At 36.2% G+C, this 21,061-nt stretch overlaps 1 protein-coding gene across 1 annotated transcript in view; it reads left to right on the top strand.

Moving 5' to 3' along the window:
• TMEM131 (transmembrane protein 131) overlaps positions 1–21,061 on the top strand; it is a 237,732-nt gene that overhangs the window by 168,929 nt on the left and 47,742 nt on the right. The window contains exons 12-22 of the mRNA XM_039232398.1: positions 5,294–5,402; positions 8,359–8,467; positions 9,267–9,420; positions 9,514–9,684; positions 10,747–10,857; positions 10,947–11,081; positions 14,855–14,959; positions 16,322–16,408; positions 20,441–20,593; positions 20,694–20,769; positions 20,937–21,054. Coding sequence (XP_039088329.1) covers positions 5,294–5,402; positions 8,359–8,467; positions 9,267–9,420; positions 9,514–9,684; positions 10,747–10,857; positions 10,947–11,081; positions 14,855–14,959; positions 16,322–16,408; positions 20,441–20,593; positions 20,694–20,769; positions 20,937–21,054 — 1,328 coding nt within the window. The remainder of the gene's footprint in view (positions 1–5,293; positions 5,403–8,358; positions 8,468–9,266; positions 9,421–9,513; positions 9,685–10,746; positions 10,858–10,946; positions 11,082–14,854; positions 14,960–16,321; positions 16,409–20,440; positions 20,594–20,693; positions 20,770–20,936; positions 21,055–21,061) is intronic.

The raw sequence follows: 21,061 nt of genomic DNA, 5'->3' as shown, positions 1-21,061 counted from the left end.
AGCCTGGAGCTTGTTTTGGATTCTGTGTCTCCCTCTCTCTGCTCTTCTCCCACTCACATTCTGTCTCTCTCTCTCTTTCTCTCAAAAATAAACATTTAAAAAATTATTTTAAAAAAAATGAATGAAAAAATACTATTGTATTCAATTGTAACAATTAAAAAGGCAGTTTTAGGATACATTGCAAGTGAACATTTTTGTTGTTACTATGGGTTAGGCACCTATGCTAAATTCTTTACATGGATTACCTTACTTAATACAACAGTCCTATAAGGTACACAGGTTCTAGTTTTCCAAATAAGGAAAATGAATCGGATTTTTTTTTTAAAGCAACTTCTTCAACCATAAAAACTCAAAAGTTACTTGAAAGTATATTGTATATAATGACACCATCAAGTCTTTACAAATATATCATTTTAATTTCATATTCAGTATTTCTACAAAAAAATTATTAATCTAAATATGTCTGTATATCTGCATCTGTAGCTATCTTTGTTTGTATTTTTCCTAATATCCAGAGCCTATACTCTGCCAGTATTTTTGGTAGTTTTTTTCTTACTTCCTCAGTTCATTCATCCATTTAATGGGTGTCAACTATATGCCAGCTTCTGTACTAAGTAGTGAGGACATAGCAGTAAATCAGACCGCCAAGGTTCCTGCCCCTATTGAGCTCACTTTTTAGCTGGGAGACTGATGACACACAGGTATGCAACAAAATTGTAAATCAAACCAAGTTCTAACAAAGAAGGAAACAGAGTAGAAGTTAAGTGAGGGAGGGAGATGGTTTAGACAGGGTTGTCCCTGAAGAGCTGACATTTGAGGTAATAATTGAAGAGTAAGAAGTTGGCACCCATAAGAAAAGCTGGCTGACAAGGGTTCCCATCAAAGGGAATAGCAAGTGCAAAGGCCTGAGGCAGGAACAGCTTTGAATGTCGGAAATAAAGGAAGGCTGAACGTAAAGGGAGGGCCAGAGAGTCAATCCTGGCTCTGGGCAGTGTTTACATTTTATTATAAGTGCAACAGCAAATTGCATAATTTTAAGCAAGGGAGAGACATCATCTGACTTATGTGTTGTCGCTCGTTCGTGGAGAATTCACTGCAGAAAGCTACGAGTCTGTTGCAGTGGTCCACTTGAGAGGTAATGTAGGCTTAGATTTCTTACCTAATCAGCCAGGAAACCAGCCCATCTACCATGGAAACTGAGTTTTAAGAGAGATTCCTAAGGTTTTTTTCCTGTATTTTGCTGCATAATATGACAGACTTAGAGACTGACACATTTTTACAAATGTCCTACCTCCATCCATTTCACAAATACATAGTATCTTTAGGATGAGCTAGGCATTGCCAGAAGCTAGAAGGATTTTTTTGTTTTGTTTTTAATTGCCCTTCAAGGAATTCAGAGTCTATTCATCTTTCTAGATCTGGAACTCCTGAGACAAACATCTGAAAATAAAAGGTTCTCACCTGTTAATGGACAAGATAGTCAGCTTTAAGCCTGCCTGACTTGGATTGTCTCTAATGCAACTTTGAGAATATGGTTTTCCTCAACACTTAAAAAACATTAGTGCAGTATGTGATGGAATAAATTTGCCTGAGATATCTTAAGAGGAACATTTGCATGAAATTTCCTTACTAATTTTGATGAACAAGAATCATAGATATACTTTAAATTTACCAGTGTGAACTTGATATGAGCTTTAGTGAATTTTGTGTTCCCATTGTTAGAAATACAGTTGTTACATACTGAAAGGTTATTTTCCTTGCTTGTTCAGATGTTTTTCTAAATAGTTTTAGTCCTGGGTCTTTGAATCTCACTTAAGACTTACTGAGCATTAGTTGAATATCGTGAGAAAAGGCTAGGACTGTATTTAGAACATGTGCAAGCTGCCTTTCCTGGGAATCTTGCCATATTTTTTCTACTTCTCCATTATCTTTAGTACGCAACAGTTAGTGACCGATTCTAAAACAGATTGTTAGTGTAAATATGCTTAACACAAGTTAATGATTATGTATTATTTTTCATTTAATGCCACCAGAATGAAAAAGAAAAAAAAACCAAGAAAGAGCCACTACTTAAATGTTTTGTTTGTCTTGCTTTGTTTTTGATTCCTTGGAAAATGGATTTTTCCATTTTGTTGAGTTTTTTTTTTAATAATAAGTGAACAGTTCAGATTATTTGTATAAAACCTGAGTCGGTTGGGGCACCTGGGTGACTCGGTTGAGCATCCATCTTCAGCTCAGGTCATGATCTCACAGTTCATGAGTTTGAGTCCCGCATCAGGCTGGCTGTTGTCAGCACAGGGTCCACTTTGGATCCTCTGTCCTCATCTCTCTCTCTCTCTCTGCCCCTCTCCAACTCATGTGTGCACGTGCGCTTGCTCTCTCGCTCTCTCTCCCTCTCAAAAATAAACATTAAAAAAGTGAATTTTTGCTTACTATTGGTGCAATAAAGAGAAAGGGGGAGAAGGAGACAGTTAATAATACTGAATATAAAAGTTTTCCTCTAGGGGCACCTGTGTGGCTCAGTTGGTTAAGCATCTGACTTTGGTTCAGGTCATGATCTCACAGTTCATGAGTTCGAGCTCTGCAATGGGCTCTGTGCTGATAGCTCAGAGCCTGGAGCGTTCTTTGGATTTTGTGTCTCCTTCTCTGTCTCTGTCCCTCCCCTGCTTGCACTCTCTCTCAAAAATAAATAAACTTTAAAAAATAAAAATAAAAACAGTTAAAAACTTTTTTCTCTGGTAAAGAAAATCTTAAAGTAACATGTTGCATGTGAGAAAAACATTTTTCATCAAGTATTCTAAGCTCTTACTATTTACAGTGACTGTGTTTTAATGCTATTATTTAGCTATTTCTGGTATGGTGTTTTATAGGCTAATAGTCCTCAAAAAGTGTCATGGTTGTTACTAATGAACTGCTACTTGCAGTCTTTAAGCATGTTTGAAAATGGTCCAGAGTCCATTCCTACTCTGTCACGTTCAGTAGAGCATGTGGAAATCCTCTGCAAACTACAAAGCTTTATGTAATCATCTAACAAATCTTGACATCAAGATAAAAGTGCCAATTTGAAAAAAGAACAAAATTAATAGAATCACCAAATTTTGTAAATAGATAGAATCTTAGAAAATACCTTCTGTAATCCCCTAGTGGTTTACAGGCAGGAAAAATAAGGCCCAGAGTAGATGAGCAGCTTACTCAAACTGACACTTCTGGTTAAATAGTTAATATCTTTTTGTTGCATAAATTCATCATATGGGATTGTCATGTATACTTCTGTACTGCTTTCCTTTCCTTTGGAAGAAGTATTAGTGTAGTTGTATAATATATGAAACCTTCCTGTTTTGTAGTTTATGTCACTGCTTTCTTTTGTTGTTAAAAATCTCACACCCTTCAAGGGATGAAGAGATTTGTATTTTAAATGATTGCTACTATAGCATGCATATTGATAATAAATATATCAGTATAAACAAATCCTATTTGCAGCCCCCGTTAGAGATTCAGAAGCAAATGAGAAGAAAGAATAAAGAGTTAAAATACTGAGAAAGCCTGAGGCCAAGAGCTCAGACTATTAAGATTTCCAGCTCAGAAAACTGCAGAACCATCCTTGGGGCCATCATTCCAGGTCCAGTAAAGACTAACCAGCAATGATGAGGGAGACGCCTCGCCATCTGGTAGTAAAAGCAGTATCTGTAATCGTTATGTGTATAACCAACTTTGTTCCCTGTGATCGCAGACCAGTGCACAAGGAGCAGTTTTTCTTCATACTCCTCTCAGGTGCTTCTTGAACCTTCATTCCACCTTTGTAGTCAGCTTCCACCTTTATGGATGTACTGAAAGGGTGGGTACGGAGCCACGGGGAAGAACTAGGCGCCCCCTAGTTGAATCCTAAAGGAAGAGTATTGATCAAGATTTGTGTACAATACCATGACTTCATTAATGCATGTTTAGGCACTAGGATGTCAAGTCAAGGGGCCCAGGCCCTGAACCAAGTCAGGATACCTGGTTTCCAGCCCTGCCTCTTGATGCCTAGCTATTGAAACATCACTCCATGTTGCAAGGTTCTCTTCATCTGTAATGCAGGGAAGGAGATAGGGATCTTTAAGTTTCCTTCCAATGAAAGATGCTTTGTGTCAGTAAGGGTAATAAAAAAGTAACTGCACCTTAAAATGTATTTATTTTTCTAGCTTGCTCCAAAAGTGCAAGCTTTTATGGTGTTTGGTATTATAGATTTAGCTGTTGAATAGAAAGATCTTATTTTTTAGGTTTAAACTGTTCTGACCTCTCCAAGTTACACAGCCTTTCAGTCCATTGCTCAGTCCCTCAGCTGAGAGTACAGCCCTGCCTGCTAACAGTGGTATGCTTCACTTACCCAGCCATGCCCGAAGGAGGTAGAGAAAGTCCCATTAGAAGTGGGCACTTGGGTGGCTCAGTTGGTTAGTGCCTGACTTCAGCTCAGCTCGTGACCTCATGGTCCGTGAGTTCAATCCCCGCGTCGTGCTCTGTGCTGACAGCTTGAAGCCTGGAGCCTGCTTCAGATTCTGTGTCTCCCTCTCTTTATGCCCCTCTCCCACTCAGGCTCTGTCTCTCTGTCTCTCTCTCAAAAAGAAATAAACATTAAGAAAGAAGAAGAAGAAGTGGGATCTGCAAAAATACTGTGGCAGAGGGATACTGGCTCCCAAATTCATGTTCATTCTTCATTTTCATATAGTCAGTTATGTTACATTTGGTATGGTGGGATTATTTAAGAGGAACCCTATCAGAAATCTCCATGTTTCGTTTTCTCATATATGTATTAGGTACTCATTATATCTTTTTTTCCCCTGTTTTATGTATTCATACCTACTGTATGTCTCTAGACTATATGTCTACTAGTTTGTCTCTAGATTTTTACGCACACCAGTCATAAACTTTTCCTCTGGCCATCATTTTATTTCATGAAGATATTTTAATGATTAATTAATGTGAAGTTGTGTCAGTTTGGCCTCTTCTATTTATTGATTGATTGTTAGAGCACACGTGTGCCAACAGGGCAGAGGGAGAGGGAGATGGAATCTTAAGCAGGCTCCATACCCAGCACGAGCCCATCATGGGGTTCAATCCCTTTACTGTGAGATCATGACCTGAGCCAAAATGAAGAGTTGGACGCTAAACTGACTGAGCCCCCAGGCGCCCATGGCCTATTCTGTTTCAAGGGAGCACATAAAATTAAACTTCATTTTTCCAGTACACTCTCCGGTATAATGTAACTGAACCAGGAGACTAAAATAATGATACATACATTTTTTTCTGTTTGCAGAGTGTTCGACCTACACCACAAAATGATGCTATAACAGTACACTTTAAACCAATTACGTTAAAAGCTTCGGAAAGTAAATACACCAAGGTTGCAAGTATTAGTTTTGATGGTAAGTATTCACCTTTCTCTCTCTAATGGGGTGATCTTATTTTGATAAACTAGAAGACATCTATATTGACATCTTAATATAGAAACCCTGACCATTTTGTAGTCTCATTTTATATTACTGGTTAGGTTGGTTTATCTTAAAAGCCATCACAAATTCTTATTTGATTGCTTCATGAAAGAAAATACAGCTTCATAAGCCAAAATTAGTATTACCAAATACATTAGGATTGGGATTAAATTTTTATAACCTGGGCTTTCACATATATACCTATTAAGCTTTGCCTTAATTATGAAGTCATTATTTTTTGTAATTGAATGATAATGTATTTGAATTTCAGAAGCATGTTTAAATTTGAGAACATAAATAGAGTATTCTCTGTGACAGTTTCCTATTATTAGCTTTTTAAGCAAGGAAGACAGTTCTGCTACCTAAAATAATAGCCTTTATGATAGCATTGTCAAATTAGATAACTATGATTTCAGACGTGTATATTGTATATTTTGATATTTGAAATGTTAACCCAGACTTTAACATATCTTAATAGTATGTTTTAATCCAGCTTTGCCCACTTTACTAGAACATTTATTGAATTTGCTGTCAAAAAATTTTTTAAATAGTGATTTAATAGCCGTTTAACTCTATATAATTATGTTTAATGAGAACTGAAATCCAAATGGGGCTTTTCTCATAAGGGCCCTTGCAAGTGAGGATCCCTGAGGCTCACACTTTGACTTTATGATGAGACCACCTCTGCCTATAGCCCACATTGCACAGCTACCATCCTCATCACAGAGAACATTTGATCACTGTGACCTACTGAGTGTAGCAGAATACTGGAAGACCGCACAGTGTTTGTGAGGGTATCTGTGCTTCCTCCTTGCACATGAAGGGCTCTGGGAAGGATCGGGAGCAGTGCACAGTCTGGGTACCAAGCTTTAGTGTTCATCCATCAGTCAGAGAAAACTCCTGGAGAAATCAAGATTAAGGGGCACCTGGCTGACTCATTCAGTGGAGCATGCGACTCTTGATCTCAAAGTCATGAGTTTGAGCCCCATATTGGACATAGCGCTTACTTTAAATACATACACACATACATACCTACATACATATGTATGTACATACATACATAAAATGCTAAAAAAATTTTTTTAGGAAATCATGATTAAATATGTGGCATACTTTCATAACCCACCTATCAAGAAATAGTATTGCAGAAGGTTTTGATGCCACAGTTATTTCCAAATCTTTGATAAATTATCTTCTATGTTGCTGGGATACCACAGTCCTGTCCACCAGTAAGTACATTCTCTTCTCTTACCAAGGAGAATGGCCAGAAGTAATTCCTGACCCTGAGAACTTTTAGGATCCATCCTTCTGATAAATCCAAGCAATGGGGTGTGTGCTTCAGGAACAGTTGTCCTATATAATTCTCCCACTCTCTTCTCCTCCAGCTGCTGAATTGACAACCCTGTGAAATATTTCCCTTCTTGAAATAAATGAATGTCAGTAATGTTGGTTCTTCTGAGATCATAGACTCTAAAATAGTATTTCTTAAATTATGTAAAATTTAATATAAAGGAAAAGCATCTTTTAAAAGTAAAAGATACATTTCTTAAAAGTGGTTTCTATTACCATGGGAAAATCCTTTTACCTTCCATCTCCCACCTCCCCTTCCATTCCCTCCATCCATAGTAGGAATAGTATACGGCCTCCTAAAATAATAAACATGTAATGTGCATACAACAAACAGAAAGAAATGAGGTTTAATGGGAGAGTGTTTTTAAGTTTATTTATTTATTTTGAGAGAGAGAGTGTGTGTGTGCACACATGGAAGAGAGAGAGAATCCAAGCAGGCTTTGCACTGTCATTGTGGAGCAGACAGAGATTGAGGTGGGGCTCAATCCTCTGAACCATGAAATCATGACCTGAGCCAAAATCAAGAGTTGGATGTGTAACTGACTGAGCTGTCCAGGAACCCCTTCTTATTTTGGCAGGGGAGGGGGTTTTAGAAGTCTGAAATCACTATCTATACATAACCACATTCTAGATGTCATACCCTTTTTGTTGTTATTGTTTGTGCTAAATTTGAATTACACACATTTGTAGAACTAACTGGAAATGTTCCTGAAGTACCTTAAGTGGGATAAAGATAAAATACTTTATTTGCTTTGAAAAGAACATCTAATGGGTACCAAGATTGGATCCAACTGAATCTCATTCTATAATTCCAGATGTAATTATTCACAACTGCTACAAAATCTAAAGATCCTACTTCATCTGAAAGGACAGTATGATGGCAGGGATAGTCTTGTACAAGGGGTTCGGGTAGGCTAATCCACAAGATCAGACACTTCTTGCACCATGCTGCTTTCTTGGTGTTTATAACAAGACTCTGACTGTACAAGGAATGTCATTTCTTAACACAGCTGTAAACCAGTGGTTCTCCATGTGGCCACTTTTGCCTCCCAGGCCAGGGAACATTTGGTAGTGTCCGCAGACATTTTCAGTTGTCACATCTGGGGGCTGCTACTGCTGTCTAACAGGCAGAGGCCCGGATGCTGCCAAACATCCGACAAAGCGCAGCACGGCCCCTGCACCCCAGGAAGAACTAACGTGGCCTACAACGTTACTAGTGCTCGGGTTGAGAAGCCCTGGTGTGAGGAAAGCCACAGCTCACGGCTCTAGGGAAGTAACTCAGATACAATGTGTTTTTCCTCCTGACTTGTGTTCACTTGTTAATTTCTTTTCTGTTTAATCCCATTACAGGAAAATTAAAATATTTTCTTCTTTTGGATAAAAACTTATAATTTGATGTAAAATGTTATAAATCTGTTTGCCATTCTGAAAGCTCAACTTGTTTTTAAGATTTTGTCAGCCTACATCAAGTCACTCTCATCCTCCTCTGTATAAACTCTGATAGCAAAAGGTGAAGAGATCATTTTTTGTTTCCTTTTAGCATCAAAGGCAAAAAAACCATCTCAGTTTTCTGGGAAAATAACTGTTAAAGCAAAGGAAAAGAGTTATTCTAAACTTGAAATACCATATCAAGCAGAAGTTTTAGATGGGTGAGTTTCTCTTTAACCTTTCTAAGTTTTCACTAATCAGCAAATTGTTTTCCTACTCATTGACCCTAGCAAAAGCAGTATCCAAATTCGCATAAACTCCATGGAATTGTTGAAAAGAACAATTTCCACATTAAAGGAAAAAATCTCCTGTTTACTTTTTTAGAAGAAAAAGGTAAATAGGATGATACGATTTGAGATTAAATGAAATCTTAATGACTCAGTAATACAATAGAAAAATGAATCTATGATTTTTAAATATTCAAATCATTGAAGCTGTTTGTATAATTCCTTTTGTAACATACAGTCGCTTGTGGCTTGTTATTAAGGTATATGGTCACTTGAAACAAAATCATTTATATTCCTTTATAAACTTGTAAGCAGTCTTCTAGAATTACAACTTTTTATAAATGGGCAATAAAATATATAGCTCATTTTCAGATTATACTTGATATAATAATATCAAGTTTAATATCCCACTTGGTGGGGACTCATTTTAACAAAGCTGGTTGCAATTAAATGATGAACATGATTTTTTTTAAGTAGTTTAAAACTGTTCCTATTAATACATCCTTGATTTTAATTAACTGCATATAATTCAATAGAGAATAATTCTTTATATTACATGTCAGTATTTGGAAGCGAAGCTTTGTTTTAAATCATGTGCTCAATCTCTAAAATATTTATAGTTATACTTCTCCAGTTATAGTCCTTAATGCCAAATGTAAAATTATTACAACAGAAGAACTCAGATTTTAAATTAACACATGGAGATAAAAGTGATTTATGTTTTTTCAAATAGTTATTTGGGATTTGATCACGCCGCAACATTATTTCACATCCGCGACAGCCCTGCTGATCCGGTGGAAAGGCCTATTTACCTTACGAACACTTTCAGCTTTGCGATCCTCATTCATGATGTGTTGCTACCAGAAGAAGCCAAAACAATGTTTAAAGTATGTCTGGGATCACTCATACTTTTAATTTTACTGATCTACCAACTACATGATGCTGACCCATTGTTTTTTTTCTCTCCCCTCATTTCCTAGGTTCACAACTTCAGCAAACCAGTCTTAATTCTTCCAAACGAATCAGGATACATTTTTACTCTGTTTTTTATGCCATCCACATCATCCATGCACATAGATAACAATATCTTACTTATTACCAATGCTTCTAAATTTCATTTACCTGTGCGGGTATATACAGGATTTTTAGATGTAAGTATGTTACCTACCTTTAAAATTTTAACTCTACCCATCTTTTGTGTGTTCAGATATTATTAAGCAATCATTTTGTACATGTACATACTTAAATTTTGCTTTTTTCTGAGCTCTACAAGTTGGTCTCATCCCTCCTCGGTCAATACTTTTCAGAGAACTGGTTTTCACCCTTCCTTGCAGCCATCTCTTATCATGTCACAGTTGAATCCTTTCCTTACAGCTTGTACTTAGATCTTTCCCACATTGTACTTTCTCTTGGTTTTGCTTTTAAACTGTTAAAATCTTCGGGAAACTAAAAACAAACTAAGTAGAAGAAAATAATAAGCAGGAAAAAAAATACTGCAAGGAAGGTGAAGAGGGAAGTATTTAAGGAAGAGATGATCAAAACTGCAGGGTGAAGAAAAGAGCCAAATAATAAAGATGAAAGTAAGGGGTAAAGACATACAGTTGGGAATAGCAGGAAAGAATAAAGGTCTTTCTAATACAGAAAATAAGCCAGAGGGGAAAAAAAATCCAAACTAAGTTGTCCTTAGGATAATCAATGAAAGAACTTCAGTTAAGAAATAAAGCTGATAAGAAACATAAAGATAAAAAGAAAATTAGAACATATAGAGATGTAGTTCTCCAAAAAGCCAACATCAATAGGAATTTCAGAGCTGAGGACACTTTCAGAATTATTCCACCACTTCTTCATTTGTTTTGTTTGAACAATTATATATTTGTGGCAGCTCTCATGAATGCTGAGGTTTCCTGAGACCAAGAACTTTTTGCCTAATCCTCTAGGGCTCCACTTAACCTTCCCTAGTACTTTATCTTCCTATTTTTTTATGTGCCTTCAGAGAAGCATTGGTTATCCCATAGAGACTATGAATGTTTTCATTTCTCATTACTCAAAAATATTTCATTGTACAGAATGCTTAATTATTTTTTATATGTGCTTATTGACATGAAACATGGAAACCTCAGAATATCTTTCTTTACATAGCTACTTTCTCTTGATAACATTCTTTTATGTAGGTGTGATTGTATGTTTAATATAGTTCTTTTATATCTTTTCAGTACTTTGTATTACCCCCTAAAATAGAGGAACGTTTCATAGATTTTGGCATATTGAGTGCTACAGAAGCAAGTAACATTTTATTTGCAATTATAAACAGCAATCCAATTGAGGTAAAAAAAAATGTTTTTATTCTAAATCACATTTAAGGATTTTATGCTAGTGCTGCAATAATCACTTTCATATCTTTCTCTTTTTTAAGTTGGCCATAAAAAGTTGGCATATCATAGGAGACGGTTTGTCGATAGAACTTGTAGCTTCTGAAAAAGGCAATAGAACTACAATAATTTCAAGCCTTCCAGAATTAGAAAAATCCTCCTTATCAGACCAGTCATCAGTAAGTAAATTTTCTTATTGCTTCCTTAAACTTAGATATATGTCTAAACCCCAAATAAAAAACTATTCCTACAACATGTACTTCAGCTAATATTTTTTGTGAGATTCATAATAACATTTGTTATTTGATATTAAAAAGTTCTTATGGGTAATCTACTTCAACCCCCTCCTTTTATATTGAGGGCACTTGAAGCCCAAAGGAGTAAGTTTCATCTTGTCATAAAAAGTTCTATAACAAAATTTAAATAATCTTTTTGTAACACAAGTGTAAATTCCCACAGCCTCTAAACTAACCCTGTGTTCATTGAATTTACTTGGCCAAAGAGATAGCCCTGCACATTGGCAGAAAGTGTCTTCAGTTGGCCGAAGAATATCTGTGGCCAGTTTTCTGTACTGATTGGAAGAGAGGATCAGTGAGGCAAATGCTGCTTGATCCTTTTCTAGATCTGCCCCTGTACTTCTGCTCTGTTGTATAAATAGGTACATTTGGTCATAAAAGAGCATGAAACAAGAGATAACAGATATATCAGTCAAAGTCCTTTCCACTACTGAAAGTAGAACTTGGCATTTATACCTACTCAGAACGGAACTAGTAGAGTCACCTTGTGTGAGAAGGAGCATATGTATTTCATCCGTTAAGCTAAGGATAGAAGTTCTCGTGGCAGTTTTACAAAAGAAAGAGAAAATGTCCTTATGCACAGAGACAGTTGACAGATATGCCTATGGAATGCCATAGGCTATAAAAATTGATTTAAACAGGATTCCCCAAAATAGTTATTTTGGAGAGCAGTTTGGCAATATAAAGCACTCCTGGGAATTTTTTCTGTGGAAGTAATTTGAAGACATAAAAGCTGTGAGAATGGAGACGTTTGTAATAACATTATTAATAATTTCAAATACCTGGGAACCGTCCAGTACATAAAGTAAATCATGATTTTATGATTGAATATGAAGCAAGTAAAAATTTGTAAATATGACTGTGTGTAGAAACTTGGAAGAGGATTTATGAAAAGAGGGAAAACTGCTAACATATATTTTAATCACAACTATGTAGCATTCAAGCTACATAAGCAGATATTTGTGAACAGTTGTAATTTATGGCTATTTATATTTTAATAACTTATAATGTATTAAATTTGATTCAAAAATAAAGCCTCTTTTTAAAACAAAGTTACATCTATGAGACTATTTGTCATTCCAGATGAGATTTTAATTTTAATAGAAATAGAATGCTGAAAATGGATAATAATTAGGCCAGCCATTGATTGTATTCCTTTCAACAATGAAAAGTTAAATCATATGTATATTTGTTCCCAGGTGGTTGAATTTTCTGTTTCCTAGTAAGACATTATAAATCTAATAATTCTAGAAATCTGGATCATTTCCTAACAATAAATAGGATATGTTAACACATACTATTTAAATTTGAGATGTCCATTTAATAACATAAAGCCCATTTGACAATTTAGGGCTTTAGAATTAGCTTTTAAATGAAACTCTAAATTTAAAAACGAGGGACAGAAAGATGAGATCATTGTTATGAACTCTTAAAATAGGAAGTTGTAGTGAGTTGCCAGCTTCAAAATAGCAGCTCCACAAAGTGATTTTTAAGCTCATAGTGCCTAAGCTTTCAGCTGGTTCCCAAACCTGAAACCATGACCTAAATTAGCGTCCCGTTCCTTATGAAACACACATTGCCAACAAGTCCGTGCACTGCAGACCTGTGTTCTGATCTGGGTAGTAGGAGTCATGATGAAAATGTTAGAATTGAGCAAAGCCAGCATGGTAAATGGTTCTAAAAAAGGAGAAAGTAAGTATGTTTGGTGTGTCAACATTTGTTATTTTAAGATAAATGTGAATTGTAGATAAAATATAACTACTAAAAACTGAAGTACAGCTTCACAAACTGAATTACTTGCCTTTGGGAATCTCACAATTGAAGAGATTGTGAAAGGAATGACAGTGGACCACTGTTGGACACCACTCATGAAAACTGACTCAAACCAGATGAAAGATTTAAATTTAAGACCTGAACCCATAAAGCCCCTAGAAGAAAACATAGGGGTAAGTCCCTTGACATCAGTCTTGGTGATGATTTTTTTTGGAGCTGACTCCAAAAGCAGAGGCAGCGAAAGCAAAAATAAACTGTTGGGACTGCATCCAACTAAAAAGCTTCTGCGTAGCAAAGGAAGCCATCAACAAAAGGAAAGGGCAATGTACTGAATGGGAGAAGATATTTGCAAAGCATGTTTCCAATAAGGAGTTAATATCCAAAGTATATAAAACAACTCCTATCACTCAATAGCAAGAAAAGTGAGCAGTCCGATTTTAAATGGGCAGAGGATTTAAATAGACATTTCTCCCAAGAAGATATCCAGATGGCCAACAGACACATGAGAAAGATACTCAACATCCATCATCATCGAGGAAATGCAAATCAAAACCACAATGAGATATCACCTTATCACTGTCAGAATGGCTGTCAGAAAGACCAGAAATTACTAGTGTTGTCAGGGAGGTGTGGATCTATTGATGCAAACAGCCACCATAGAAAATTGTATGGAGATTCCTCAAACAGTTACAAATAGAACAACCATATGATCCAGTAATTCTACTTTTGGGTGTTTATCTGAGGAAAACAAAAACACTAATTCAGAAAGATATATGCACACGCATGTTTATTGAGCATTATTTACAGTAGCCAAGATATGAAAACAACCTAAGTGACCATCAGTGGTTTTGAATGGATAAAGAAGATATGATTGATATGCAAACACACACACGTATTTCTTAGCCATAAAGAAATAAAATAAAATCTTGCCATTTGCAGCAACATCGATGGACCTTGCGAGCATTATGTTAAGTGAAACAAGTTGGACAGAAAAAGATAAATACTATATGATTTCACTTAGATGTGAAATATGAAAGAATAGAACAAAACAAACCAAGCTCATAGATAGAACAGATTGGTGATTGTTGCAGGTAGGGAGTAGAAGTGGCAAAATAGGCGAAGAGGGTGTAAATATACAAACGTGCAGTTAAAAATCATGGAGCTGTCTTGTACACCATGGTAATTATAATTAGTAATACTGTATTGTGTATGTGAAAGTTGTTAAGACAATCTTAAAAGTTCTCATCTCAAGAAAAATTTATAATTATGGTGACTAGATTTATTGTGATCATTTCACAATATACACAAATATTGAATCATTATGTTGTATACCTGAAACTGATACAATGTATGTTAACAATATGTTAACTATACCTGAGTTGAAAAGAAGAGTAAATGCCAGAAACATCAGCTAATAGCTTGAGGAAACAGATAAGATTTCCATACATCTTTCAATTTTTTACTCCTTAACTCTTCTTTCTTTCCATTATTTTTGACGTTTTCATATGACCCAATCTCAGTTGCTCTGAAGGCATGATTGTTATTGTGACAGATCTAAATCCAGAACTTGAAAGAGAACCAACTTTATGCCTGTGCCCTAATGTAGCTGAAGAATTGGTGGAAAGCTGTGTCCCTTCGTTCCAGCCCTTACCCTCTCTGTCTGTGCAGGTACATACAAGATGTGCGAGGACCATACCCCATAAGCATCAAAGGATGGACATTATTTTGAGATATTTATACAAGATGGTGTGGTAATTCACTGTCATACACTAGACATACATTAGAATTGGGAAATCAGTTGATCACAGTAGCCTTCTTCACCATTTTAATAGGAAACTTCAGCTGGCAAGGCTAATGAATGATGTCATTTCTACTACATACAGGTAATATTAGCCTCAGGCTATTTTGCAGTGTTCAGAGTCAAACTTACTGCAAAAAAACTGGAAGGGATTCATGATGGAGCCATACAGATCACCACAGACTATGAGGTAAGATTATAGGGATTCATGTCAGTGAGGTATTTCTGAATAATTTAGTCCTTGTTTGTTTTCATAGAAACAACTAAGTTTACTGATAAAGTTACAGTTTACCTGTTTCATACAGGTATGAAAAAACTGAGCTTTTGAAAATAGTTTACAAATCATTGCTGTTCATTACCTCATAGTTTTCTGATAAAACCCAAACCTTGTAACTAAAAACAACTTGAGAAAAATGGCTTCGGCACACTTAATAATTGCTGTGTTGGAAACCTGCTTATGATTATAGCGCTGCACAGACCCTGACTGAAATTCCTGAATTAAATCACTGATTCTTCTGCAATCATTAGTATCTTCCTGTGTAATATTTCCAAAAAGGAAATTCCTAAAGACACATCTTAATTTGAGTTCTTATGATTATATTTACATGAGCCATTCTAAGTCAAGGGCAAAGTGACGATCATTGAGTGAAAGATTCCTTGTGGTGTTTAACATGTTGCATTCAGTGGGATTTTGAATGAATATATTTCTGCCACACCTAAGTATTTTAATTTAGCAGCTCTTTGGGAATTTGAGCACAGCTAAATTCAACAAGTTGCTACCCTGTTCTCCAACCTTTTTTCATTATCTGTAACCCCCACATGAATGAAAGTGAATTCAGAATAAATAGAACTGGTCATTTAATAATAATAATATATAAAAATAATAATAATAGAATCATAATCATAATAAATGATTTGTTGGGAGTATGTCAAATTAATTACGTCCAAAAGTAAAGAATTCATGTTTATCACTTGTAATACAAATAAGTACATTTCATAGCTATGACAAGTTTTTGTTAGTATGGATAAAAATTAGGGAAAAAAATCTTAGTGAAGGATCTTTGTGAGTTATATATAGAGTGTGAGTTGATATTCTAAATCTATAATGTTCAACTCATTTTTTAATTAATTTCATGTTACTTTATTGCTATATACCAAAAAAACAGAACTATATAACTCTAGAAAATGCTAAATTTTTCATATGTTGTTTTAGGAATACAGTTTGACTTTCCTTGTTAATAATCTGCAGAATAGCCTATTATGAAAAATCTGTTCTTCGTTCCTTTCCCATTGTTTGGTCTTATTTACCATGTTTTCATTGAGTCACCGAGCAGTACATGGAAATTTACTGTATTTCAGAGCATTTGATGGAGTACACTGGTCAAGTTAAGCGGTATTTGTAGGTAATTTTAATATTACTTTTGAGTTGGGTATTGCTAATAGAAGTCTCCCCAAAAATTGAGTTTTTTACATCCTCAAAAATTATGCAATAATGGTCAAGATCAATCTCAGACTTAAACACTTCTTTATGGTCTACTTCTTCACTCCACAGATTCTAACAATTCCTGTGAAGGCTGTAATCGCAGTGGGTTCACTGACTTGCTTCCCAAAACATATGGTTCTTCCACCTTCCTTTCCAGTAAGAAATTTAATTTATAGATTTTTTTGTAACTGTTTTCTTTGCCTTTTCCTCTGTGTTCTATAATCTAACAGTAAAATCAGTTATTCTTTATTGATTGCTTATTTTAAGGTAAGACATTGAACCAGGCTCCACAGGAGACACAAAAAGGAATAAGAAATAGTTCCTTCTCTCAAAAAGTTTTCTATCAAGAATAGAAAATGGGCACATGATTCATAAATGTAAAGCAGGATGTAGAGATTGCCCTAAGAGGTATAAAAATGAAGTGCTGTCTCTCCACAATAGCTAAAACATGGAAAGAGCCTAAGTGTCCCATCAACAGATGAATGGATCAAGAAGATGTGGTTTATATATACCATGGAATACTACATGGCAATGAGAAACAATGAAATCTGGCCATGTGTATTTCTGCATACATTTCAAAATTTGATTTTTAATTGCTGAGGCATAGGAGCACGTGTACCCCAATGTTCATAGCAGCACTCTCCACAATAGCTAAAACATGGAGAGAGCCTAAGTGTCCCATCAACAGATGAATGGATCAAGAAGATGTGGTTTATCTATACTATGGAATACTACATGGCAATGAGAAACAATGAAATCTGGCCATGTGTAGCAACATGGATGGACCTTGAGGGTGTTATGCTGAGCGAAATAAGTCAGGCAGAGAAGGACAAATATCATATGTTTGCATGTATAGGAGGATTAGGAGGAACTTGACGGAGGACCAAGGGGGAGAAGAAGGGCGGAAATGGTGGGGGAAAGGGAGAGAGGCAAACCATGAGAGACTCTTGAATGCTGACAAAAACTGAGGACTGATGGATGTGGGGGGGAGGGGGGATGGGCATGGAGGAGGACACTTGTGGGGATGAGCACTGAGTGTTATGTGGAAACTAATTTGACAATAAACTATTTGAAAAAAAAAAAAATGAAGTGCTGTGAGGTAAATACACATGTAATTGATAAAGGTATATGTGAACTAGCTTAGAATTTCTTTTGGCAGGGAAAGTATGAGTGGTAAAAACTTGGATTCAGGACCCTGGAGTCAACCTGAATATAGACACCGAGGCAGTAAAGTCTGAGATGGCTTTAAACAGTAGTGAGTTGCCCAGTTTGACAAGAATGGAAGGAAATTTCAAGAGAGAAGATGGAATGACATGTTAGAGTGATCGTATCAAAAAAAATTAATGCATTTAAGTCCATGAAAATTTAAAATTTTTAAGCAGAAGCTTGACATCATCAGAACTGAGCCTTAAACATTTTTTTTCCTAGCAGAAGTAAATATAAGGTGAATTAGGAAGTGACAGTAGAGTGCCTGAGGCCAACCCAGGGACTCTTGCCAGAATCTGTAGAAGTGTCAAGAAAAGGTTTGAGCTTAGGCATCCTAAGGTTTGAGCTTTCAGACCTCCAAGCCTTGGCTGTTTGTCTTGAATGCCTTTCCTCTTCCCCCACCTTCAAAGAATTACACTGTCTTCCAAGACTCAATTCCATTGTCATCTCCTCTCTGACCATTTCTTGACTCCACCAGACATTACTAGGTGTTACGTGTGTTACCTTGAAACGATTTTAAGTTACCTCTCTTGCAACAGGCCTCAGATGTGCTTTAAATATTGCTTTATGTGTTGATATCCCCAGTAGGACTCTGAATTCCTCTAGAAAGGGATGAAGGATCTTTTATCCCCCAAGCAGGCAGTCAGAGGTAGTGGGTAGATGAAGGAGCGAAATAATGGAGACAAGAACTTAGGCAAGAAACATTTCACATTTGAATTGTTCTTGGATATCCTCAGAAGGTCCTACTAATTGAAGCAGGTACAGGTAGGGTAGATAGAGTCAAAAATATGACTTAGAGTTTGAACCTAGAGAACAAGGAGAAAAGAAATAGGGAAATCAAGAGACAGCCACTGCTTTTTGTAGGAAGATGATGCATCAGTTCAGGGCACATGGAGACAAATGTAGAATTCCCCTCTACCCTGTGGAAGGAGACATGGTGGATTCAGAGAAATAGTACTTAGTAAATTCTTAAATAAACCTAAATTCAGAATTGAGCATCTTAAAAAGATAAATTTTGAGTTAATAGGTCCCACACATTTAAGTTGGGTCTTAATGAAATTTTTGTTTTGTGATTCCACTTTGCACTGATTGTACAGAACTCGTGACTTCATTATTTATCCAGAAAGACCTTGTTCCATTCTTTAATTGCCTTATCCGTCGGTGATCTTAAACACAGCATAAATCCTAGAAGAGAATAATTCAGTAGATGACACAGTGAAAGGCCCATGGGTGGAGTAAATGAGAAAGAAAACATTTGTATAAAAACAAAGTGTTGCTTTTGAACTACTTGGGCTCAAACTTTCATATATCTTCAAATGGCCTTACAGGACCAAATATTTGCTTGGAATCACAAATTAACTTGATGTTACTACATTAGTCAGGATGCTATAACAAATTACCATATTTTGGCTACTTAAACACCATTTATTTCTCACAGTTCTGGGTGCTGGGAAGTCCAAAATCAAAGCACCTGCAGATCTGGTGTTTGGTGAGGGCATTCTTCCTGGTTTTACAGATGGCTCTTTTCACTGTATCCCCACTTAGCCAGAAGAGCAGAGAGGAAGGGCAAGCTCCTTTGTCTCTCCTTTTAAGGTTGCTAATCCCATTCTTTAGGATTCCACCCTTATGACCTAATCACCTCCAAAACCACACCTCTACTACTACTAGAACATTGAAGATTAGAATTTCAGCATATGAATGAGGGGAGGGGGCATCCACATTCAGCCCATAACAGTCATCAGGTTCTATAAAATCTCTTATCCAGTGGAGTATACTCGTGCCAACTGATAAAAATAGGACCTCCAGATAAACATTTGAAGTAACTCATAGTTGAATACCATTGTAAAATGTAACAGATACCGTTTCGTATCTGTTACCTCTTTTGACACCCCGACCGCCACCCCCCTGAGAGACAAGACATGGACTTAAACGAAATGGTTATCACAGGTGCATGTAGACCAAGTAACTGCCAGGAACATATAGCGGGTTAAAGGCCAAGCTGGGGCTGTCAAAGGCCTTGTGCTTCCTGTTCCTGTGTTCTCCCCATCACAGCAGCACACCTGGCCTCTCATTCCTTCCTCCTCTGTTTCCCACTGACTAGGCTGCAAATGATGAGTGTTACTTAGAACCTCACCCTCATTCAACTCTTTTTCTCTGTGTACTCTCTTAACATCTGTCTTCTGGTACCAAATATTAGCCCAGTGGGTGTGATCATTTTCAAGACTTCTTCAAATGACTAGGAATCAGATTATAAAGCAAAATTCTTTACTCAAACAAAAGAAAGATTATAATATAATTCTTATTGAGGATTATTTAAATCATTTGTTTACTTAAAATCTGATCCCCTATCATAGGGAGAAGCATACAGTTGATAAGAGCAGTCACTGGTTATCAAGTGATTTAATTTGTCTGCTGTTTTAATAAGATATTTGATAATTCATATTTTTCAAAGGTATCTCATTTCTCTTCGGTACAAATGACATTTTTCTTTTAAAAAGAAAAAAACTGTCCTAAGGAAATCTGATTTTTTTTGTCTTGTTTGTTGTTGTTGTTGTTGTTTCATCCTGGATTTGGACACTTTGAGGACAGCCTGGCCTTGGTGTAAACAAACCTTGCTTCACAAACTGACAGTGACTATTTCCTTTATTCAGAGCTGTCTCTGCTGGCATCCTCATTTTTTTAACATCAAATGTAAACATTTTTTAACATCTTATTTTAATTAATTTTAACATCTTATTTCAATTAATTTTCATAAGGTTGCAGAGACTTGTCCCACTAGTTTTTCTAGAACAGGCCATGAAAAAAATAAATAAAGATATAGATATATTTGAGAGGGCTCTGATTACAAAATTAGAGATTATCAAGTGATAAAAATTCTGAGTGTCGTTTGGGCTTCGGTTTCTGAAAAATGGCTGTCACCTCTAAATTATGTGTTCTTAAGAAAATCCAGCTATATCCTGCTTGTTTGTTTTCTTCCTTCAGGGGAAAATAGTTCATCAAAGCTTAAATATTATGAACTCCTTCTCACAGAAGGTGAAGATACAACAAATACGATCTTTGTCGGAAGATGTGCGATTTTACTACAAACGATTACGGGGCAATAAGGAAGACTTAGAGCCAGGAAAAAAGTCAAAGGTTTGAAAACATTGTGTTTGAGGATTCCCATGTGTTAGTATTGTGTTATTATGACCTTCTGCGAATTTGGGATTCACAGTTCTCCTGTGCCTCTTTGTAGATTGCAAACATTTATTTTGATCCTGGACTGCAGTGTGGGGATCATTGCTATGTTGGCTTGCCTTTTCTATCCAAATGTAAGTTATCTTGCTGTTCTCTCATGCCCTTCATTCTGCCCAAAATATTTGTTGATGAAAGGCTGCCACTCTATCCCTTGGTACCTTGGAAATCATTTGAAGGAAAATTGACAAGTGGATATAGAAGTAGGGCTAAGTGTGTCATAATATATGTTTCCTTGTTTTAGCCGAACCCAAAGTACAGCTTGGTGTAGCCATGCAGGAAGACACATGGGATGCTGACTGGGATTTGCATCAAAGCCTGTTCAAAGGATGGATGGCCGTAAAGGAAAATTCAGGTCATAGGTGAGTG

The sequence above is a fragment of the Hyaena hyaena genome, unplaced genomic scaffold (assembly GCF_003009895.1).
Source record: "Hyaena hyaena isolate Hyena2069 unplaced genomic scaffold, ASM300989v1 scaffold_64, whole genome shotgun sequence".
NCBI classification, from domain to species: Eukaryota; Metazoa; Chordata; class Mammalia; order Carnivora; family Hyaenidae; genus Hyaena; species Hyaena hyaena.
Note: the sequence above shows the minus strand (reverse complement) of the source record. Positions and strands in the feature narration are given on the sequence as shown.